At 43.2% G+C, this 25,059-nt stretch overlaps 1 protein-coding gene across 3 annotated transcripts in view; it reads right to left on the minus strand.

Annotated features, from left to right (window-relative positions):
* Nucleotides 1-5,503: 5,503 nt before the first annotated feature.
* Elmo1 (engulfment and cell motility 1) overlaps nt 5,504-25,059 on the minus strand; it is a 513,908-nt gene continuing 494,352 nt past the window's right edge. For all 3 annotated transcript variants that reach the window (XM_050142466.1, XM_050142465.1, XM_050142467.1), the window contains exons 20-22: nt 20,047-20,129; nt 12,162-12,239; nt 5,504-6,912 (exon numbers count right to left, since the gene is read on the minus strand). In XM_050142466.1, coding sequence (XP_049998423.1) covers nt 6,712-6,912; nt 12,162-12,239; nt 20,047-20,129 — 362 coding nt within the window. In that variant the 3' untranslated portion in view covers nt 5,504-6,711. The remainder of the gene's footprint in view (nt 6,913-12,161; nt 12,240-20,046; nt 20,130-25,059) is intronic.

Below are 25,059 nucleotides of genomic sequence, written 5' to 3' on the forward strand. Positions count from 1 at the left end.
GTGATAAGAGTGCTTGCTGCACAGTCATGAGGACCCGAGTTCAGATCCCAGTGCCCACTTAAAAGAAACAACCTGAACAAGGCTATCTATGCAGGCCTGTAACCCCAAAACTGCAGGGGAGACATGAGGCTCTCTGAGGCTTACTCTCCACCAACAGCCAAGCTCCAAATTCAATGAGAGACCCTGTCTCAAAGGAAAAAAGGTAGAGAGTGATGGGGCAGGACATTCAACATTCTTCTCTGGTCTCCACAAACATAGACATGTTTAAAAACTAAGTTTGCTATTGTGTACATGTGTCTTGTGTGTGTCTGTGTATGGATGGGTGCATATGTGCCATGGTGTATGTGTGCTCAGAGGACAACTTTTAGGAGTTAATTCTTTATCTACCTTTTTTAAAAGATAAATTTTGTTCTTTGACAATATCCTGTGTGTGTGTGTGTGTGTGTGTGTGTAATGCATTCTGATTACTCTCCTCCATACCCTTTTGTATCCTCTACCCTTACTAGTGCCCTTTCTTGTTGATGGGAGCAGGTTCCTTGTTTGTCCTGCTGCCCAGCTAGCTTACACCTGAAATAACCACAGAGAAACCTTATTAATTAAATTACTCCTGGCCCATTATCTCTAGCCTTTTACTGGCTAACTGACACATCTTGATTTAACCCATTTCTATTAATATGTGTATATCACCACAAGGTCGTGGCTTACCGGGAAAGATTCAGTATGTCTGATTCTGGCAGCCCCATGGTGATTCTCTGACTCTGCTTTCTTCCTCCCAGAATTCAGTTCTGTCTTCTCTGCCACTTAAGTTCTGCCCTATCAGGCCTAGCAATTTCTTTATTGATTAACCAATGAAGCAACACATAAACAGAAGGACCTCCTATACCACTTTCTTCCCCACGAATCTTTTCCTATATTCATTACTTTTTGTCTTGTTTTTGCTCACTGAACTTAACACGCACCATCTGTGTGACTATGAGTTGAAACTATCCACTAAATCCTGCTGGCTTCACTGATGGATACCCAAGATGGACTTGCCCACCCTTAAAGATTCTTCTGCTGGAAGAATAAGCCAAATAAACTCTTCCACAATTTACTTTTACCACTACAACAAAAAGCAATCAACAGCATTTTTCCCCTGGTCATCTGACGGGCAATCCCTGTTTGTCATTCTTATTCTTTCAGGCCAGCCTTCTCCCAGATGGAGGCAGTCCCCTCACGCTCATTGTACCAGCTCAGCAGGTGCACATCGTGGTCATTTTAGGCATGCACTGCACGGACTTGTCTCTATTTCCAGATCGCTAGGACAGGCAATTTGAAACCATAGCCTCATGTTCTGGGCACTATGGACAAGTGACTGGCCATGGAAATTCCATGGAATTTTGCATTATTTGTCCAATGACCTTGTTCCATGCCAATGACCTGTCTTCTAGCCTTGGCAGCAGCACATGCATTTGTGAACCTTTCTAGGGCCAAGCTTTCCTTTTGGTTCTACTTTTGAGATTCCTTTCCTCAATCTCTTATGCATCACTTTGTCACTGAACTCATTCAAGGGCTCATGCGGGTCCCTTCTGGGGAACTTACTTGCTTTCTTTCTCAAAGGGTCAATGGAAACATCCTTCACTCTGTGAAGCTGAGTAACAAACGTGACCTGCTAAGAGGTATCTATTGATCAGGTATTGTAATAGAATGCCTTCTCCCAACGTTGGTGCCAGGGAAAGGCATTTCCTTATGAGTATAATGTTGTTTAAAAACAGGAGAGCAATATACTGCAATCTGCTTCCTCATTTATTCTGGCTTCCAAGAAGACCAGATTTAGGTTTAGTACTCAACAGACTGACTATCCTTATATCCTCTTATATGTTTTTTTTATTGTAGTCCTTTCTTTCCTCTGAGTGTGTTCTGAGTTTTTTTTTTAATTAAAAATAAGCATTGTGCTTGAAGTGATCATTTTACTTACACAGTCCCACTGAGAAGAAATGAAATTACATTTTAAAATTTAGATCTAATTCTATTTGCTTATAGGATTATGCCATCCATTCTTTTCTCCTGGACTTATTTTAAATTGTGGTTTTATTGTTTTATCCAAGATCTTTTATTAAATATATAGAGTTTTAATTTTCCAGTTTTTTCTCTCTCCCTCTAACTCTTCTCAAACGAGCTGGATTGCTCGAAACATATGAATAGTGATAAAGATCCTAAACTCAGAAGGTTGGGAGTAACAAAAGAGAAAGAATGGGGGGGAAGGGAGATGGGGGGACCTACTTTTTGAGCACGGACAGTTTGCAGACATTCATTTATACTCCCAAGTGATGAGAATCCCATTTTGGAAACTAGTAAGAGGCTCCCAGTGGTTAAGTAGCTTAACCCAAATTTTATTGTTCTTTTCGCAGAAGTCCAACAAATACAACAATCTCATTATCTCACTTCATCATCCTTTCCTAAAATCTCCCATTCTGCTTTTCCTCTTGGTTTTAGCTATTGGCCCGGTCCTGTTATCTGCTTGCTCGTGTGTTATTTCTGAAGCCCAGGAGTCATCTGTACCTTCCCTCCCTCGCTCGCTGCTTAATTAGTCTCTGCTCCCAGATCACACTGCCTCTTCCATGACTTCATCCCCCTCCATTTTCCAATTGTAGATTTGAAAGTCTGGGCCCCGAAGGTTCTTGCTTGGGACTACTTCAATAGCATCTTTGCTGTTATGTCTGCTTCCAATTTCTTCTACTCCAGTCTTTCCTGGGCATAGCTGTTTTTTCCTATTTCCGAACCCCAAAAACAGACAACACTCTTAGAGTATTTTATTTTGTCCTCAAGTTAAAGTCCCTTGCCACCTCTCTCCATGAATTCTCCATCCATGACTTTATTCTGCTACAGCAGCAGTTCTTAACCTGGGGGCCGTGACCCTTTTAGGGGTCAACTATCAGATAGCCTGCATGTCAGATGTTTACATTATGATTCATAACACTAGCAAAACTACAGTTACGAAGTTACAATGAAATAATTTTATGGTTGGGGGTCATCTCAGCATGAGGAACTGTATTAAAGGGCTGCAGCATTAGGATGGGTGAGAACCATTGCTCTTCAGTGGTAGAGACTTTCGCCTCGGTGTGTACCTTATCTGGTAGTTAGAGAGGCTTGAAGATTCCCGAGTGGCCACAGGTGTTCCTACCTCCTGCCTCTACACTCTTTGTTTTACCTGGATGGTGCATTGATTCCATGGCAAGTATCTCTACTCTTTTAAGACCCAACTAGATTTTCTGCCACTCATTTTCCATTACCACAGTGTTTGCTTTGATTTTTTATCTTTTGTGACTTTTGAGGAAGGGTTTCACTATGTGGTCCCGGCTTATGTTGAATGTGAGATTCTTCTGCGCGAATTACTGGTGTGTGCTCCTCATCTCTGTAGCCCTGGCTGGTCTGGAACTCGCTATGTAGACCAGACTAGGTTTGATCTCACAGAGATTGGCCAGGCTGCCCGAGCGCTGGGATTAGAGATGTGCCCTACCAGGACTCACCTGATCTCACTTGCTGCACTGGGCTGAGGCTTTCTGATTTTATGTGACAAAATGACTTACGAAAATGTTTCATTGCTAACTGGAAGATTTGCACATGAGTTCACAGAACATTTAGCACTGCACATTTTTGGTTTAAGTAACCATTGGTTTTCTCTGCTCTTAAAATATCAGCAGATTTAGATTAATTGGACCTCACGCCAAACAGGTTTTTTTTTTTCTTTTTTCTTTTTTCTTTTCTTCTGCATTAAAGGGACCATGCTTGCTTGGGCTAGGAGAACTGAGGTTAGAAGAATTCAACTTGAGGTACTGGGCTATGTGTGAGAAATGCCTTGAGCAGCCTCAAGAGAGGTGAGGTGGGTGAATATGAGCAACAACCGTTTGCCACCTTGCGCCACAAAATAAATACAGAGCAATGACAGCTTAATCTCAGAATGTTGTCAATGTGTGAAGAGGTGTGTCCTTAGCATATACAAAAAAGAAACCTGCACTCCCATTTACCGCAGCAAGATTCGCAAAGGCTAGGTGAGGCGGAGTGAGCTTCAGTGTCCACCAACAGATGAGTGTGGTATGTGTAGGCAATGGGATATTATGCATCCACAAAAAGACAAAATACAGCCACTTTCAACATCATGGGTGGGACTGGAAGACAGCAAATGAAATAAGGTCAAGTACAGAAAATGAAAGCCCCTATGAAATCCGTAGCTGCTGAGAGAAGAATAGTGAATACAGACTGCGGGCTGGACCAGAGCAGAACATGGAACAGAGAATGTATTGGCCAGTGGGCACTGTGACAGTGGTGAGAAAGGAGGGATACATTTTGGGGTTCTGCAGCACAGTCATGTGGATGCAGGTCACAAGGTGAGGCACATCTCAAGTTCTCTAGAAGGGATTTCACTTTAGAGCGTATTCAATATGGAGATAAAAGGTTACAGCAATGGAGAGGGTTTATCTTTACCTGGTGTACACATGGATCAAAACACTGTATTGTACAACAAATATGTAAAATTATTAGTGGCAATGGAAAAGAAAAAATTCTATTACTGGAACAAAGTAGGAATACCATGAGGAGATGAATTCTCAGCCAGGCCACAGGACAGATGGATCTCTTAAACCTCCAAGTAAAAAGTGGTATGCCTCTATTGACTTTCTTTTACCTAACAGCACATGGCAGGTAGAACAACAGATGATTCTGGCAGGAAGGATATGTGTGTTAATAACATCCGGGCCTAAAGATGAAAGAAATGTCAACCTGACACTCTGGTGTGGACACTCTGGTGTAAAGAATGACCCCTGTGAATGACTATAGATTTTGTAATTTATGGCATGCTCTGGACCATGTCATTTGAGCCCAGGCCAATCTGTAATTGACCATTTTGACAGCCATAAAGAGCAGTTGCCTGCATGTGTCTGCAGCTTGGCTGTCAGCTCAGAATGGCTGAGCTGCACTGCACTGAATTCTGTCATCTTTCCCAGCCTTTAGAGTTTGTGATCCGTAGGATCCTTGCAGGGGAGCTAGCTGACCTAGGAAGAATTTTCTATTGTGCGCTGACCATCAACTTATTAGCTCATTGTTAGACTTACTTGGTTTTGGTTTAACTGATTTCAGGAGTGTGGGCTTGCATTCTTTTCCCATTGTTAAACGTGTTCCCCTCAGTGTCAGTAGCATCTTTAATTGGACTGACTCTATAAACCACGTAATGGTAAGGAGGAAATAATGGGAAAGTGTGTTGAGGAGGCAACAATGTAAAGTGAACAGATCCTACCTTTGTAGAGTGAGTCTCATTGGTGAGTTTGGATGTGCTTCCTAGAAAGGATATGGGTTATGCTTAGAGCCGATGATCAATGCGCCTTCCCAAACGAACACCCACTCACATAGCCCAGTTCAGAAGTCTGGAGGGGCTGATTAGTTTTGCATCTCTATCAAGCTCCCAGGTGATGCTAAAGACTGAGTAGCAAGGACCCACATTACTAAATCAAAACACCAGCTCCCCAACTCGTCACATTTAATTTTATTCCACAGCATGTTGAAGGGAATGTTATTCTCAGGAAGATGTTTGGGATTAAAATAATTAAAAACAAACTGGAAAGCACACACATTTATGTATCTCTTCTTTTCATTAAATATATATCTGTTTGGCAAAAAAAATGTTAGACTCTTTTATACAAAAACAAAGCCAAAAACAAAACAAAACAAAAGAATCCCAAACCCTTGTAAATTGTAAAGACCTAGAATAATTACAACGATGTAAACTTGGATGTCTGACAGCTTGACCACCCTGGAGAACCTGGGTCGTAGCAGGAGCCCCAAGGACAAGGTGACATGGGACTGTTGGATAGCAACAGCCAGCCGCCTTAGAGGCTGTTAGGTTTAGTCTATTTGAGATGGAGCAGGACGACTAACTTCATTTGTGCTTTCTGCTAAGGGGCTGCTGGGAGCTTGAAGAAATGAAGAAGGCAGGTCTGGGCTGGGGCAATAAGGAGAGGACCCCAAGACTAGACAGTGTGCCAGAGAGGTTGGTCATGGTCATGGTCACAGTGCAGACAAGGAGCAGGCATGGGCTCTGTGGACGGTCTGGGAGACCTGGTGCTGCAGAGGACTGGAATGAGGCTGCTGCTGCTACACACGGAACCAAAGTGGACCAGAGCAAGGTCAAGGCCAGGAAGGGAGAGAGAGGAGATGCGAAAGCGATCTCAACTCACAGAGAACTGATGATGTGAGTTGACCCTAGAAAGAAGGGGTAGGAGGTGGCGGCCTTTGGTCTTCTTGTCCAGTAACAGAGCTATTTTACCCAATCCCGGCCTTAGGCATTTTTCATGGTTTAGTAAGCTAAGTTGGGGCAGTGTGGGACTAATTGGATTTCCTACTCCAGGCAAGCAGGAAGAAGGGCAGGACATGGCCACATCAGGTTAGAATGAGAAGATTATTTGACTTCCTTACTAGTGGTGGTTTCTGGTCATGATCCACCAGTGAGCGGGCAGTGGAGTGACCTGAAATACTGAGTCAGGAAGGAGATTCCAGGAGATGGTAAGAAGCCAAAAAAAAAAAAAAAAAAAAAAAAGGCTAAAAATGAGGCCAAAGGAAGGGTTGACCTGCAGCTTCCCACCACCAAAAAATGGTCCCAACATGTGGGTGTGTTTGCGCTCCTCTCTGCTCATAGCTAGATCTTCCAGTTTAGGAGGAATGTGTCCAGGCCCAGCCACTTCAATTACAGTCATAGACGAAGTCATAGTTGCTGGGCTCCTTAGGGATGGGTGGAGGAGCATCCGGGATCTGGATGTTTTCCAGGTCCAACAGGCGGAGCTTGATCTCCATGCTCAGCAAGGTGTCTAGGTCATTCCGCGTCAGGTCGCTCATCATGTCCTTCCCAAGCAGTGCGTTCAGCCCATCTGTCCAGATGCAATACTGGTGGGAAAGAAGGTGGCAATGAACATCACCGAGGACAAATTACAGGACCAGCAGTTACTGGAACTAAGTACACGGCATATGCCAGACTGTCTTACGTGTTCATCTCATGCCCATATCCTCTCTATGAAGCAGAGACTTCTATTCTCGTATGTTTTTAAAGCTAAGAGAACAAAAGCACAGAGGAATGAAGTGATGTAGGAGGAAATGGAATGAGTAGGATTGTAACTCAGGCAACCCAACTCCCAAAGCTTCTTCTTACAAGAATGTTTCCTTATGGACACAAAACATCGAATTCTCTTGACTGTGCAGTAGGATAGCTCTCTGTAAGACACAGGTAGAATGTATACCAATATGTCTGCACTTAGCAGCACATCATTCTTGATACCCATTACAGTTCCCTGTTTAGTATCTAACGCCTTCCTACCAGGTCTAATAGTTAAGCATAGACACTGACAACCCAGTTTCACTGTGGAGCCAAGGTAGCCTTTGTACTTCTTAGCAAAACAGAACTAGAAATTAGCCTTCAGTTGCCCACTGTTTGATAACCAAACTGGCTAACATCATCTGTTATCTTGGGAAGATATAGGTTGACTGCCTGTCAGGACCTCCTGTATCTGGGTCTCTAGTGCCCAGGGCTTCGAGTGGTTGATCCCTGCGGACATCATCTTGCTCGGGAAACACTCTGGAGTACATTATTAAGGTTTTCTTCTTTCTCTTTATAAAATGAATGCCAGTCTTTGCCTCTTCAGCAGACTATAAAATTCTGGGGAGAAGGAACCATGTCTCATTTATCTGAAGACCTACATTAATCTTGGCAGATTCCCCTTCAGAAAGTAGAGTTCTGCTCTAACTTCAAAAGAGAACCATTGGTGCTTGGAGAAAGAGCCAAGATTTCAAAACAAACAAAACAAAACCAAAAAAAACCCTGCCTATATACTGGTTGCTGCTCATTCACCTGATAGGTGGTCCCTGGTCCTACACAGGAGTCTATGCCGATAATTGTCCTGTTTCTTGCCGGCTTGGAATTCTTCCTAACATTGATTTGCTATAAATTCCATCCTTTCCTGTATTCGCTGGGTCAAGTTAAAATTCCAGATAGTGATGAGACAAAATGCTAGATGGTTACTTAGGCTGTGCCCACTATGTGATGCAGCATTTCAACAGAAGCAATAGATGCTACAACCGCTGTGTGTGATGTGATGAAAAGTCTGCCACTATGCACATCAGTGACATTGAGGTGAGCCACAACTGAAGGGAGCAGCAGTAGGCTGTGAAGACTACTTTCTACCTCCGCTGTGTGATCCCAGACTCCAGTGTGGTGCTAAAACACTTCCGAAGCACCCGTGTGCTCATGAATATCTCAGTCATTTTCTGACCATTTCCAACCAGCTATCTGCTCACAAAAAAGGAGAGAAATAGGGACCTACTTCCCAGCCTGGAGAGAACCAATTCTGCCAGTCGGGGTGAAGAGACTTTATTTATAAGAGCTTCTCAGGCCATTCTGACAAACACCCAGGTGTGCGTACCATTGAGTGCTGCGCTCCAGAAGGCCTTCACAGCTCTGGCAGCATGTCACAGTGATCCTTAAGTCCTGGGACTATTGTCCCTTGAACAAAGCTTTCCCAGCCTTGGCCACCTTCCTGGTACAGATTAACCCACAGGAACATTGCTTTTTGAGAAGCAGCAGGCAATGACCTTTTCATCAAAAATTACATTGACCGATAAAGAAAAATCTGGTACTACTGAATTTGAGTTGGATTTCCCAGCACTATTTCATGATATATTTTATGGTTAAAAAAAAAGCCTCACCTTTAGCTCTATTTTCCAAAAAGCCTAAAAATTATAACCAAATTGTAATAATTTTATCTTTTTTTTCTTTTTTTAACCAAGATTGTGGTGGCTAATTACTAATTCCTATTAAAAGTAACTAGGCTTGACAGAGAAAAGGCAGGAAACAAACAAGGTGAACCTGGACTATCTTGTCCTACCAGAAAGCCAGAAAGCCATCAAAGAAATGGAGCCATGTTGTTAAGAGTCGTAAGACAACTTAGGGTAACCAAGATACTAATACAGACAACAATAACATTGAAAGACACAAAAGAGCTTTAACTTTTGACTTCAAAATGATACTCACACATCAAACAAACCCTCTTGATCTTCTTTAGGAAATGCTTATTATCTTCAAAATTTACAGAGGAATCAAGTATTTGTCCTGCCATCATGCATTCCAATTTTAGGATGCAAAATGTTATTGAGACCCGATTCTCTGTATATATTTCACTAATAAATAAAAATGGGGCGGTAGAATTGAGACATAGCCTTTTGCAAACTCTAGTGAATCCAAGGATTAGGCATCAATCAATCATCTGTGGATGCTAAATTTGAAAACAGAGGCAAGACAACCAAAAAGAAAGCGCCACAGATATTATTTAAAAGCTGAGTTTGAAATGTGTTAGGCTTCTGACCAGAAGTATCAACAAGACACTTGGGGAAGAGTGATACTGTAATGATGTTGTTGCTTGGGGTAGATGGACCATCCATCTTTCACAGATGTCGACATCCTACTCCCAGGACTCTGGGCAATCTTAGGCTATGTGGGAAAAGCGAGGCTGTTGCCAGCTGACCATAATAGAGAGATTATTTTAGATTATCTAGGTGATCCAATGTAATTCCAAGGGCCCTTAATGTCAGAGAGAAGGAAGGGTCAGAAGAGGGTAAGATAATGGAGTTCACTATGGAACAGGAAGAGAGAATGATTTGAAGAGAGAACTCAAGTTGTCATTGATGAAACTGATGGGGGCCAAGAATGTAGGTGGTCTCTGAAGTAGAAAAAAGGTAAGGACACAAGTCTCCCTCTTAGAGTCTCTGAGAGAGAATGCAGCCTGCTGCCTCCTTGATATCAGCCCAGGGAGACTGCTGTCCTATAAAATGACTATAAATCTGTACTGTATTTAATGGGGGCAGGTGCGGAGAGGTGCAGGGTACCTATAATTATTCTGTGTAATTGCAAATGTGCATGTACACACGTGTGTGTGCATGCATCTGTGTAGCAGTTAAAGAGGAAGAGAAAAAGCCTTTGTGTATGTGTGTTGTGTGTGTGAGAGTGTAGTAGTTAAGGAGGAAGAGAGAGCCTTTGTGTGTGTGTGTACCACTTTGTGTCTTTGTGTGGGTAGCAGTTAAAGAGCAAGAGAGACAGCCTTTGTGTGTGTGTGTTATGTGTATAACAGTTAAAGAGGAAGAGATAGAGCCTCTGTGTGTGTGTGTGTGCATGTGTGTAGCAGTTAAAGAGCAAGATAGAGAGCCTTTGTGTGTGTGTTATGTGTGTGTGTGTGTGTGTGTGTATGTGTGTACCACAGGATGGAAGTGTCAGTCCTCATCTAGTTCTTTGTTAGAGACGGTCACTATTTTGTGGTTCACTGCTGTGCAGACCGGGCTGGTGCCCCATGAACTTCTGAGGATTTTCCTCCTCCCATCGTACCACAGAAGCCCTAGGATTAGAGACATGTGCTATGGTGCCTGACTTTTGCATGGGTCCTAGGTATTGGAACTCAGGTCCTTACACTTGCACAGCAAAGACTTTGCCCACCAAGCTATCCTTCCAGACCCCTGTTACCATCCATTTATCGTAAAGTATTCAGTTTTGGGAGGCCCCTTTCCCGCTATTTGGTAAGTGATGCATATGTAACAGAATGTTCTTCTATTTTATGTAGCAATTATGAGAAGAAAATGATTTTGAAGAAATTGAAAGTGCTCACGAGCATATAGAATCTACAAGAAGTGGTAGCTATGTTAAAACACACACACACACACACTTTTGGCAATCTCAAGCATTTCTCCATATCTGGAATTAATACACATACTGGGGAAAATAGCTTGGAACTGACTTAAGTAACAGCCCAACTTCTTCTATTTTTGGTCGTTTTCTATGTCTCTTATATATCTTGGCTATGTTGGCCTGTTCATAACCGCAACTTTATTTAAAAACAGAAATGGGAGGCTATGTATCTATTTTCAGACAGATGAAGACAAAGTCTTACCCTTCTGCAAACTAAATGTCAAATGACACAGAATTATATTTAAGCACCATTCTAAATGCAGGATTTGTGTCTAATCTTTCCTCTTTCTTTGGGGTGGATAATTTTATTCAAAACCTTCAAACCATTGAAAACCAGACGCTAAATACCTTTTAAATGAACTGACTCTCCTCAGGGAAATGAGAACAAAAGTCAGATTCTATTAAAATGTTCCTTTCCTTCTAAGAGCTGTTTGTGCAGTTACATGCAAAACAAAAATTTGAATGGTATTACCTAAAAATAAAGTTTCAAGCGTGATGCTGGGGTCTAATTTACAAGAGAAAAAGTTAAATCAACCATAACTGCTACTTTATTTTACAAATGCATTTTCCTAGACTTATGCTAAATATTTTAAATATAGCTGACAGTGTGCTTCAAGAAGAGGAACAAATTATACATATAACAAGATGTCAAAAAGGAATAAAAGCATCTTGGAAATAAAATTCCAACAGCAGAGGCAGCCCTGAACCTCTTAAAATAGCTTGAAGAGACTTGGTGGAGAAACTACTTCATCAGATGGTCCACGAATAGAGACACCATTTTATCTGGGGAAGCTCTAGAGCAAAGATTAAATATTCAATGTGCATCAAAGCCCTAGCCAGGGCCGCCTCTTCCTCCAGATTAGTTAAGCCCTTGCTGAGCCTGAGTCATTTGCACATCAATTTTCTTTATGACCATCCTCCAGTTTAGACTCTGGACTGTGTTAAAGAACTATTAGGAAAGGCTGGCACTTTCAGGAGGTGGCCCCACTGGAAAGAGTTCGGCATTTGGAGGGCATATCCACATAGGGGATACTGAGACACTGGCCCTTCCCCTTTCTCTGCCTCCCTGTCACCATGAAGCAAGCAGGTTCCCCCTCCATGTGCACTCATCTAAATGCAACTGAGCACAGACTCAAACCTCAGGAAATAGAGGTCCGATGTAATCTGTTATTCCAAGTGACGTCATGCATTTTGTTACAGCAAAGCTGGATAAGACACAAGGCTGCTAGCTGCTAAGAATTCTGAGCTGTGGTAGCTAGTGGTTGTCTAGGTGTCCGCTCCATGTCGACAGACATCCTTTTATTCATGATTTCCTCAAGTAGTATTCAATGAGAAGCGGCATTTCTTTCTTGCTAGACCCTTTCCTTTTTATTTTTCTCTCACAAGTTAACCCGTTACCAAGACCCCTTACCTCATGCTTGTCAGGCGCAATAAAATTCAGTTGGCAATTTGAGTCATACAATATGGAGAAAGCAAGCTCAAGCACCTCCTGTGAGAGAACAGAGAAAACAGTGCAGTAAACAAAACGGGAGTTCTTAATACTACAAATGGCTGAGCTTAAACATGGAACACGGCTCCTCTTCTGTTGGTATAAGAAGAGCATCCATGAGGCTGGTGGGAGAAGAGGATGCATTTCTCCAGGTTTCCAGTATGAATCCTCCTCTGGATTCAGCACAGGCCTGCATGAATCATCTCACTCTCATAAGAAGACATCAAGCCTTATCATTGCCTTTTGATGGGCAGGGTTTTGAGAGATGGCTGGCACCCGGCCAGCGCTGTGTATCTCCCTCCCAAAAGATAGAGAGGTAGTAAACTCTTTAATTAGCAGCACTGAGGGCTGATCAACCTTAGCCATTCCCACCAGACACCTCTATTGGACGAAATATAGATGCTATTCCAGAGGCAATGAGACTTCTGGGCAAATTCCTCTCTTGATACCTTGGATCTATGTACCACCATAAGCAAAGGACACAAGAATCCAAGGTGTATCCACTAGAGGCTGTAGGATATAGAAGAGGAGCGTAGAGGCCAGCATTGGAAGACAGGCTCAATCACTGATGTGCACTTACTCAATGGGCCAGACCAAAGGTTCCAAGAATTAAAGGACTCTTTCTTTCTTTCTTTCTTTCTTTCTTTCTTTCTTTCTTTCTTTCTTTCTTTCTTTCTTTCTTTTGTGGATAAATTTGGTCGAAACACCTAGTATCCTATCAAATACATACGTTATACTAAACACTTCTTAGAGTGAGTGCCATACCCATATAGGGTAGCACAGTCACTCCAGTAGTTTGAGAAGTTGGCAGAGTGAAGGAAGCCTCTGGAAGGTAACAGTCAATAGCCCACATCAGAAGCCCTCAGTTCCTAACCTGGACGGGAAGGGTCAAGTGTATCCATACCAGCACTCTGCACCGTGGTAATGCATGCTCTTATGTATTTTCTTTGCACCTTTGCTGGCACCACTGATTGTGACCTTTGCCCTTTTATGATCTGGGAGCAGCTCTGCTGAGAAACTGAGCATAAAGCATTTTTTTCTTTAGGAAGTCAGACCTCTCTACATCATTCTCCACCTTGATTGTGTGTGAGAGGATTTGCCTTTGGCAAGTGACTCACATCACAATGCCCCAGAAAGAATATTTCAGATGAATTAAAGAATTCTTCCAAAAGAAACCCCCAAAGACCTTGTGTTAGCTGGACCCACTCTGAACGCAGCCTCCTGTCAAGCTCTTCTGGCTCTCCTGGAATTCTCTGTCTGGCTCACCTTCAGTTGTCCTCTCGCAAGGAGGGGACAGCTCTGCTTTGAGCCCAGACTGCCATGCATCTCACATTCAAAGGGTCCCCTCACTCTGCCAGAAATAGAAGCCCTGGAGGAAAAGGATGCTGAATCATGGATGCACATCTGCATAAACTCCTCTCTTCATTTCTTATTCACTTTTTTCCTCAGCCCTCCATTCAGGCTCCAGCAGAGTTATGCAACAATCAAGCACATTTTCCATCGAGTTTGGCACCTGTTTCGATAACAATTTCTAGGCCTTTAAATTTATAATCAAAACGACAGTAGTCATACTAGTGGTACCATAAGTTGGTGTCATCTTTAAAAAAAAAAAATCAATGAAAACAACACATATCGGCAACCGTGAATCCCACTCTTGGGAGTATTTTAAAAATTACCCAAGCAAGCCAAAGTTACATGTTATTTCTTGTAAGGAAGTTATGAGAAATTAAATCTCTCCTGCTCCTTTGGGTATTAAGGAAATCACAAATAGTAAGATAATTATGAAGGAGGATCTGATGTTACATGAACAAAGGCAGGAGAAATGTCTCTATTGATCACAGTTGTGGTAATGGAGAGCCATTTACTAGGAGGACTCTGACTCATACGTGAATGTGAGGATGGAAAGGAGGCGCCTTTGCTCTGAAACTCTAGCTATGAGGATGTCCCTTCGCAAATAACAGGACAACGTGAATTGCACCAAGGTCTCTCTGCTCAACCCTGTGTAGCAACTGTGACAACATCTGGTGTGAGCTGTTGCTCGCATGCATGCCCTTGCCCAGGTGCTGAAGCCACTGGCGACCAGGGAGTTGGAGCTGAAATGTGCAGAAATCAAGACGGCACACAGGAAGGGACACAGTGACCTTGGGCTTTGCCCTCCTTTGGCATGCATATACTTGTCAGGACGTGAAGGATCTGAGCTGTCACGACCTAGATTCCTGATAAATACAGGCAGGAAATGGGAAATTCGTGAGGATGTCAATTCCCACTCTAATCTCACCAGGGCTGCCTGGGAGGGGTGGGAGGAATTAATTCTCTGAACTGCGTGCCTGCATCAAAGGGTGCTATCATTTTTAATGGGTTTTATTGACATTTCTGGCTTGCTGTTAGTGAGTCATTGGTGAAGGTCAGCTCTCTGGCACTTCCAAAAGGGAGGATGCAAAACTGGGAACAATGGCACCTCTTAGGCCAACTCGGCAGAAACTGCCACCTGTCCAAACTGCCCTTAAGGAAGATAGGCTCCAGGTGGCAGTTGAACAGGCTGTCACAGATCTGGGACAGTGTCCTGCTCTGAACCTCCTCTCTCTCTCTCTCTCTCTCTCTCTCTCTCTCTCTCTCTCTCTCTCTCTCTCTCTCTCTCACACACACACACACACACACACACACACACACACACCACCCACAGATACCTAATGCATGGGAGTTTTGCTGTTCACCACTGAAGGTCTTCTGTTCCTTCCGGACTTAATTAAGTGAAAAACTAGAGGTCATAGCAGCTCCTCTCCACCCAGCTCTGCTGAGGCACACTGCCCCTTTGCCTTGACTAGGAAGGCTTTGAACGGGCCTGGTTGTGGGGAGAGAGGGAATAGGAGATTGCTAAACATTCCCTCACCTGCTGAGGCCTCTGAACTCAGTATTTCGCACTTGGTACTCTAACTCTGAAGCGAGACATGCAGAGTCAGGAGACACTCGGAGAAATAAAGCCTTAGCATAAGGAGGCATCTGAATATGCATTTTCCCTGGGTAAATGATGGGCTGGCAGTATGAGACAGAGATTTCTACAGCGTATCTTCAGTGTACAGTGTTGGCTGCCATTTTTATATAGCTTTGGGTAACTTAACACTGGCCGTTTCTCCCAGAGCTTCCATAACCATGTGGGTTCTCCATCTACCCGGTCACATTAAGGGCTAAGTGTTTTCATGGAAGATGCATGGTATTGTTTGGCATGTGTGCGGATGTTAAGTACAACCATAGATATAGTAGTAGATTTCCCATGCACTTGACTTTCTAGTTTAAAAGGGAGAAAAGCTGCCTTTTACCCGTGCAGCACAGAAGTTCCCTCTTCGCAGAGGTGAACCTCTCAACCCTTCTGTATTCTCGAGATCCCACCTCCGTGTCTGTGTCCATGTGGTGACCTGGGTTGTCTCCTTTCTCTACTCCTCTTTCCATCAGGCTACGGCATAACCAATTTTCTTTATCTTTTCAATTTGGGTTTTGTTGAGTTTTCTCCTGTCTTCAGTTTCATTATCTCTTCTCTAATTTCTATCCAATTATTTCTAATTAAATTTCTCCGCGTTTCTAGTGTTTTACGATAGGGACATTAATGATTTCAGGGTTTGCTTTTCTCCTAAATACTTACTATAATTGTCCTCATAAATGCCTCTTTCACTGAATGCCACAGAATTTATATTTTGAATTGTATATAGCTTGATACACATAATTTCTCTTATGACTTTAAATTATTGGTTGTTTGGAAGCATGTTGTTAAATTTCCAAACATTTGCATTTCCACTCTCATTCTGTTATTGATTTCTACTTTAAATGTACTGTGACCCAAGAATATGCTTTGTGAGATTATTGTTCTGAGAAAACAAAGCGTTTCATTTTTGTCATGGTGAAAACCAAACGGGAAGATTTTATGGCCCAATGTGGATCTTAGTGAATATTTTTGTGAGCTCAAGAAGAACGTGCATTGTGCTTCTGGCTGGATTATTCTATTGACAACAATTAGATCAAGTTGATTGATGGTGCCGATAGGAGCCCCAGTAGGAATTTGATTGCCATCTTGCTTGATCTCTATTGGTTATTAAGGCAGGGCATCCTCAGCATTGAGGCCCCCTTTTGCTCTGAGCTTCCAGACTCATGTATTTTGATACTTCTTGTTACGTTCACGTGTGTGTAAGGTAAGACTGTGGTGTCTTCTAGGAGAAACAGCTCCTTGATAATATCCTCTCGACTAAGGTCTGATCTCTGTAAGGTTAATAGAGACACCCCAGCTTTCTTTCGACTAGAATAGGTGCGTCTTTCTCCATTACATCATTTTAAACTTACACTGAGAGAAGAGTTCTCACAGATAACATACAGTTCCTAATCTCACATAAAATTCGTTTGTAGTTGCTGTGCATTCTCCATGTTCCTGTTGCCATGACAGCAGCTCAGAGATTGCTTCCCCAAATCAGTACCCTGCCACTGCCAGTGTCCACAAATGGGGTGCCACCTGAGGCCCTGTGGGCAAGTGGCCACAGCAGGAGCTAATGATTCACAGAATGTCTGATGACAAAGCAACTTCTGTGTTCAGTGAATCAGATGACCTTTCCGGAGGGAAACGGACCATCCGTGAAGCACTGTGCCAGCTGTGAAGACCTGAGGTATAACCACCGTGGAGTTCCAGTTGTTAGCTTGATAACCACCCACAGTGCTCCTCATACCTTGCTACCATCCAGATGTGGACATCCAGGGCAACATCCGCCTGGACACCCATCAGGATACATGGTCTGCCCTGTATGAGGTCAGGACATTTTGTTCTCTATCTAGAACCTGTTAGAGGAACCCAACACAGCCCTTTGCACACACATGCTGCCAAGCTCTGGAAACTCCCCAAAGCTAAGGTCCTGGACCCCAGCGGGCCAGCCTCCCTCCCATGGCATCGCTGTTTGTCCTTAGGGGAAAAAAAATAAAGCCTATCCTTTCCCTTATCTCTATATAGGTCTCTGCTTCTTGAGCTGTGGTGTTATTTCTGTTTTCTTTTTTTCCAAAGTAAGTTTGCTTGAGCCTTTACAATGTATATTAAATAAGTACGCTGTGATCCGTTTTTGTATAAAAGTCAGTTTGAAAACTGGTGTCTCTTCATTGATGCACTTGGACTGTGCTGAAAGTTATCGGCGATGCGCTTAGATAGACATAAGCACGTTGGTGACACTAGCTATCTCTTCTGTCCCTTCCTGCCTGCCCCCTCTCTCCCCCTCCTCTTTTGCTTTCTTTTTAAATGTGAGCAGGGCAATGGTTTCTCTCTGCCTCTTTAATCTAGCACCCATTCGTTCCACTTATCCAGTTGCTTTACCATGCAATAGACTCTCTACTACAATCTTCAGGAACACACAGCAGTCTTTTGCATAGGCGATGAAAAGCTAATGTTTTTATTTTATTTTCACCTTTTCTTTCTCTGATACAACTCCTGCTTCTACCTCGATCTAAGTTTCTAGTCCTTATCATTTCCATTCTGACAGAACCAATTCATTTAAACACCACTTGTAGAATGTCGACTTTTTCTATTTTAAATCATGGTTATAACTTTCCAATCCAACAAGCTCTACATCTGTGTCATTCTGTAAGAGGCGAAGGATTTACACAACCTAATGAGAAAGCAGAGCTCTGATTCGGATGATCGCTTTGTTTCTGTAGGCTGTCTTGCCCACCCTGCATTTTAGGGTAAAAGGAGGCATACTTCCAATTTCTTTTTTTGGGACATATTAGGTAACAGAAAACGAGAGCCAGGTCTTTAGACTGATAATTTATGTTAATAGAGCAAGACAATTGGGCTTTGTTTTTTTTCTTGCAGAATGTATGTGTGGCATGTATTAGTATCTGTGTATGCATGAATGTTCACATGTTTGGGCTCTATTGTATGTGCTTTCTGGTGTGTATGCACGTATGTGCCTAAGCATCTGCATGCTCAAAGTTGACATGAGCTGTCTTCATAGGTCACTTCTCACCTGACTTACTACCGCAGGGTCTCTCACGAAACTTGTCCCTTCGTTCAGCTTCTTAATGTGCGGAGGAGAGTGACAGCCCTCAGGACCTTCACAAACTGGGGCAAATGCAGAAAATGTCTCTGAAAGTATTTTACAGAATTCCCGTTTCCTAGTCAGCACGTTCAAACCCTGGTAGACTGCTCTACTGCCAGCCAGCCCTCCCAGGCTTCTGGGTTAGACTCTTGTGTTGTCAGTTTCTTCACATGACTTCATGCTCAGTTCAAGTGCTACATATCCAGGAACCTCTCTGGAGCTGAACAGAGCCCGTGCTCTCTGAGACTTAAGAGCAAACACCTGACATGTGGAACATATGGCCCTCCCTGCTGGTGTTGAAGGAAGGCAGCCTCACAATAGGCAAACCATGAAACCTAGGACTTGTTGCCACAGTTTATAGTGCTCTTTGGAGTATAAGGACAACACAATTCTCATCTTTCTGACATGGAAACCCCCACAGGTGCTCTACAAGAGATTCCCCAGACTTTAGTGCCTCCAGCATCCCTCCATATTATTACGCTTGTTACTGGAGTACCTCCTTGGCTTGTGCTGGGGTGGGCTTAGCAATGAAGAAATGCACATGGTCTTGAGTTGAATTGTATCCCTATGTCACAAGGAGCAGGGATCTTGCAATCAGCATCCTTGCCTGTATCCTTCCCTTCTGGCATCCTGAACAATACTCTCACAGGACTTTTGGTTTTCTTTGAGTATAGTCGTTGGGTAATGACCTTTTATCTTCATTTGGAATCAGAAAACAGGGACCCCTTATGTTAATCCTGACTGATAAGCAGAATATATGAGTTTTTAAAATTCCTTTTAGACACTGTTTTGAGAATCAAAGAAATAAACTATTGGTTCATGTGACATTTGGTACACAGATGTCTAGAGCAGCCAGGTAAATCTAGATTTGTTTTGTTTTAGAAAGACGATCTTGCTATGCAGTCCAGGCTGGCTATGATTTTCTTGCATCATCCTCTTTTGGGCTAGGATATCAGGTGTATATCACCACACATAGCCAAATTTTTATTTTCCTTTTAATGGATGGTATATAAAATACCAACGGGTATAAACAAAGAATTGGCTCCTTAATGCATCCCTCTGACCTAGAAACAGAGGACATTTTCTATCTTTCAAGATTGTGTTCCCTCCCTGTTTCCTCATAAAACAATGTGGACCACCATGGTGAAAACTTGCAGTAAACTAGAAAGAGATGGAGAGAGATACTGCACTTAACAGACACCTAAGTATGTATTCCTGAGTACTGCTCTCCTTTGAGCTACATTTGGATACTTAATAGTCGGCTTTCTATGATGTTGAAGGATACAAGGCACTTAATATTTCATGACATTCTTTGAGTCAGAAGTCTGTCTTGGGCTTCACTGAGACTCTAGTGAAGCAGTGTAGGGAGCAGGAATATCATGAAGCGGAGGTGAGAAGAGGCCTAAAGAAGGGTTGACGGTGAGCAGAAGAGGCTCATACAAAGACAGAGTGAGAACAGCCATTGTAATTTCTAGGGTTGGAAGTAGACAGGAAGTAGGAGGACAAGAGAGAAGAGGCATTACAAAGGTGATCAGGCAGAGGGAGTGAGCGCGTTAAGACATGAGAGCAATGGCCCAGGGAAGAAAATGGGAGAGCCGGGATGTACAACTCGACATACAATGCCCTTGGTTCCAGGGTGAACCCTCCAACACATGCATGTACATTTCTGTGAGCGAAGGCTGGGATCACTATGATGGCTCACTGCATTGTACAGACAGCCATTTACAACACTCTAGAAATCATACCTTGTTTTGTTTAAGGGCACCTTTCTCTTTCATGTGAGGGCAGTCCTTTCCCGTCACCACCGCTTTGATATCTGCCACCGGCACTGCAATTAATAAAAACAATGAAAGTTATGACACCATTGAAAGCTTCAATGTCAATACAGGAGCAAAGGTACTCATTGAGTCTGCTACCATGGTTGGCACTGCCCGAAGCCACTACAAAACAAAAAAGAAGAGAAGTGACAAGAGGAAGAGGCCAGGCAGCGTTCAGAGACTAGACACTCAAGCATACGATGTTCTGGTAAAAAGTATCTCTAGCATGTTAGTTCCATAAATATAATTTGGTTCACTAAAAATTAAAATAACACCTACATAGTGGTGCTGTTAGTGATGGTATTCTAACAGATGTGGCAGTAGGTAATAGTGGCTATGGCACTAATACCGACACTGTAAGGCTTTCTGGGCGCTAGGATCAATGCCAAAGGCTTCATATGGATTGATACCTCTAGCTAGCATTTGCATCTACGTTGTTTGTTTCTGAGTGGTGGATAAGCAGAGCAAGTATATCTAGCCCAAATCACCTGTCTGACTCCACAGTTCGGAACTCGCCTCCAAAATTTCTCCCTTCTCCAAATAGTTAATTCTCATAACAATTCCTTAAGGTAGGTTTAGCTGTCCTTGTTCAACAGGCAATGGAAATAAACTCAATACAATAAAGGAGCCTTCCCTTTCCAATAGAGCCTTTGGAAAATAATGCAGTTAGATAGAACGATGTTATCTTAAGTCTTGCTCGGGAGTAGGAGGGAGATAAGAAGCAGAAAAAGGACCACATTCAAAATATTCTTTAAGATCAAATGAGAGGGACAAGGACGAGTCGGATGGTTCAGAACCTTGATTTAAAAAACAACACTAAGTTATCCATCCTTCTCCAATCCCAAATCTGCCAGCCCCACAAATGACTGTGAAGCCAGCTGCAGATGCTGGCAGACTTGGCTTTGCCGAAGGAGAGTTGGAAGCAATCAGTTCCCTACACTTCCGTAAAGGTGGACATAATGGCAGATTTCATAGTTTAAGCTTGTACATCCGCACTGAATAAACTGATTATAAGGTTGATAGTAAACAATAAAGTTATAAAATTACAGAATATTAAAACACTAGATCAGGAGGGTCCCTTAAAAGCTAATGTCCCAGAATAACAAAGACAACTGAGAATTCTGCCTAAGTGTGGTAATGTGCCCAGAGCCGTCAACCCAGAGAAGTGGGGAACTGAGGAGCTCCTCCAGAGTCTCTGGAGGCTTCTCCATCATCTACTTCACAGCATCAGCATCAGCTCCTCTGACATGTAGTCAGTCCACAGTTGTATTCAATTTTACTATCAATTCCTGGCTTTTCCTTCTCCCTTCCGGGCACAAGGAAGGCAATGCTTCCCAGCAACTTTGCAGTTAGCTGGGGTCTTGTGCTCTGGCCAATGAAATGTAAGAGGAAGTACGAAAAAGTCCCTGTCTGCCATTTCATTTTTCTGTGTTCCAGCATGCTGATACGGGTATATATGTAAATGAGCTTGTGGCCGTAAGTGACTGGGGTCCTCCTTCATTACCATCACGGGTTAGAGGTCTTTTGCTGTGCTAAGACTCAGAGGTGTAGGGCTGCCTGCTCCTGTGCCACAGTGGAGCGGTGTGGCCTCTCCTGACCGATTCAGCCCTATATCTCAGATGCCTTTTCTTTCTGACCCTCTCCTGACCTCCTCTGATTAAACATCTTGTAGGTGGGTGCCTAGATTCCTGAGCCTGCCTTGAACCCTGGCTTCAGGTCTCACAAGTCCATTTTCATAACCAAGGACTGGCCTTGCTGCCTACCTGGCTGATCTGTCTGCAAGGCATATCTGAACACTAGGAGAGGCTGGTTGCATTTGCAATGGAGACACTGAAGGGAATTTTAAATCTAATTAGCAAGGCAATTCAAAATTCCTCCTAAAGCTTCATCAGGAGTTTGAATCACAAGTATACTGTAGAGAATCCTTTGTTATAAGATATAAAATGCTTAATGAACTCCACAGTGTCTATCCTCTGCAAAAGTAAGTTACCCCTCGGCTTTGAAAACATGTAGAATGGGACCAGGAAAATACAAAACTGCCATGGATCAGTCTTTTGAATCCTCAATGCAAAGGCTGCACAGAAGGGAATCTCTTTTCAATGGATATTGTGGCTGTACATATTTTATATTTAAATATCCATTGTCCTCTATCAGGGAGATAAGCTGCTGTGCCGCTCATGGGATTATGACTAAAAAGAAAACACAAATTCTAAAAATACAGTCCCTTTGAAAGTCTGGTTTTTTTTTTCCTTTCTTTCTTTTCATAGCTTTTCTCTAGCTGCACTGGAGGATTAGACACGGGGAGAGCCATGACCAGTGTCCTCTGGTCCAGGGGCAGAAACCAAGGGCTCATACTCACACCATGGGGCGCTCACAAGGGCTTCAAAGCCAGGCTAGCTTTTTGATTTGGTCTTTTGACATGGGAAGAAGATAAAGAAGTAGGGCACAGGGCTGGAAGAAGCAGGAGAAAGAAGCAGCAAGCACCCTTACTCTGGGGCACACCTTCACGTCTCATAATTACTCAGTTTAGGGAGGATTGGGGTGAACCATCATTCACCACCATTTTCCATTCGAGAAGAACCCCTTACATGATATCACACAGCTAGCCAGGGACAGATCTGGTCTTAGTGCTCCATGGGTTTGGAAGGTGTCAGTATCATAATGAAAACAGCCACGAATGTGGGCTTCACTCCAAGCACATTCAGGAAGCTCCTCGCTAGTATCTTAGAAGAGACTTTAATTATGATTTAAATAAAAAAATAATACCGAAAAACCAACGTGGCCACAGCAATGAGAACACTTTTAGCTTTGTTTTCCTGGGGCCAAGTCAAGGCAAAACGTCTCCAGGAGGCAGCTCACTCTATGCCTTTGGTACCTGCTGTGTGCAGACACTGCTGTGTGCAGGTATCCTCCTAGACACTTCTGTGGCAGGAGACAGGGTGGAGGCAGGTCGCGCCAATAGTTAGTACAGAGCCTGCTCTCCCTAACCTAGCAGATCAGTCTCATAGCACAGAGTGAGGGTCCATTCTGTGCCTTTGTAACCAGAAACCAAGGCTTTGGGGACTCATTCAGCCTCTTGTTCTACCACTTTAGGTTTAAGCTCTCAGAGTTCCAGACCATTTTTAGCTCAGGCAGGAAAATGGTAAAGTAAAATTGGCCGTGGAGCTGTTTGGCTGCCTGCAAACATCCTTATCTCACTGTTTACTAACCCATGACTGTCAACTAGCTATACTTAATGCTTCTCTACCTCGCTTTCCTTATCTATAAAATATGGATGAAATGCCCCTTCGGGATGTACAGTAGATAACTTATGTAAGCTCTGAGCACCGAGCCTAGCATACATTATGCACTTAGCAAATGCCACCTGCCATTATTCCTATTACCAATAATCTGCATTAATTCTCTCCGTAGATGGAGGGACCGAAATTCTTCACTGTGATTTCATGACCCAAATCCCCCACTTTCTCTGGCTGTCAGCTGCTAGCCTCATCCCCTATAATAGGCTTAATCTTTGAGGAGGGCACTGGCCTGCGCTTTCCCCTGAGGTGGGGGTGAAGAACACTGGCCTAGATTCCTCCAAACTGAGGCCTTGAGGGGCCCCAAGCGTGGCTAGGAAGCAAATGAGTCTCATGTTTAATGGGAGTGATGGTGACGACAGCCTGGAAGCCCTGAGAGGGAAGCAGAGTAAGAGGGGATGCGGGGAAATGTGGATTTTTCAAGGGCCCCGTTTCCCAGCAATTAGGAAGAATATGGAAAGCATTGGCTCAACGCTTAAGGGAGAAGACAGCTAAGAAGAATCCTTCAGTCCTCACTAAGACTAGCTGTAGTAGAAGGTCCAGTTGAACCATTTGACTCATCAATATCTTACTATTTAGCCCTGGTTAAGTCAATGGTGGAAGGTAATTCCCCCTGCCTCAGGAGAAGACAAAAATACACAGCAAGGCAATGACTCTTACCATTCATTAAGATCCTTTTCCTTTTTTTCTTTTATTGAAAATGGATTTTTTTTTCGTAAGTTATATCTTGATTGCAGCTTCCCCTCTCTCTACATCTCCTATTTCCTCCTCTCTCCCCCTCCCATCTTGATCCGTCCTCATTTTGTCTCTCATTAGAAAACAAACAGGCATCAAAGGAATAATAATGAAATAAAATAAAGTAAAACAAACACATAATAACAGAATAAAGCAGATAGAAGCAAAAGCACCCAGAAAAGGATAAAAAACAGATGTAGACACAGATTTACTCACTCACACACCCAAGAATCCCATCAAAACACAAACCCAGAAGCCACAGCAGATATGCAAAGAACCTATAGTGTAAACAAAAGATGAAATTGAAAAAGACGAGAAAGGGAAAAGTCCTGACACAGCATTACGAGACAAGGAACCTTCAAAGATGCCAGTGAGGTCATTTCCTGTTGGCATCTATGGCTGGGCACGCAGCCTACCCTTAAGGGTAGCTTGTTTCCCTAATGAGACTTCCTTGAAGAAAACTAAATTTTTATTTGCAAGTGTTTATCAGTTGGAGAGAGCTTCTGGGTTAGGGGTGGGGCGTGTGTCCACTTTTCCTTTCATCTCTAGGGTCCTGTCTGGTGGGGAGCCATACAGGTCCTCGGCATGCTGCCTTCTTCTCTGTGAGTTCATACGTGCTTGGTCCTGGTGTGTTTAGAAGGCCTCATTTCCTTTGTGTTCTCTGGCTCTTACATTCTTTTCTTCTCCTCTTCTGCTGAATTCCCTGAGCTTTTTTTGGGGGGAGGGGGGGATTTGATGGAGACATCCCATTTAGGCCTGAGGGTTTCAATGTCTCTCACTTATTTTTTCTAGTGGAATACATTTTCTGCTTTTAACGGCCCAGGTAGAATGTAGAATTGGCACAGAAGGAAACACAGGTGTGTGTGCTTGAAGTTGCAAATTTAATTTCCTAGGTCAGGGCAGGGCAGGG

The sequence above is a fragment of the Alexandromys fortis genome, unplaced genomic scaffold (assembly GCF_014885135.2).
Source record: "Alexandromys fortis isolate MF-2015 unplaced genomic scaffold, M_Fortis_MF-2015_v1.1 scaffold_5, whole genome shotgun sequence".
NCBI classification, from domain to species: Eukaryota; Metazoa; Chordata; class Mammalia; order Rodentia; family Cricetidae; genus Alexandromys; species Alexandromys fortis.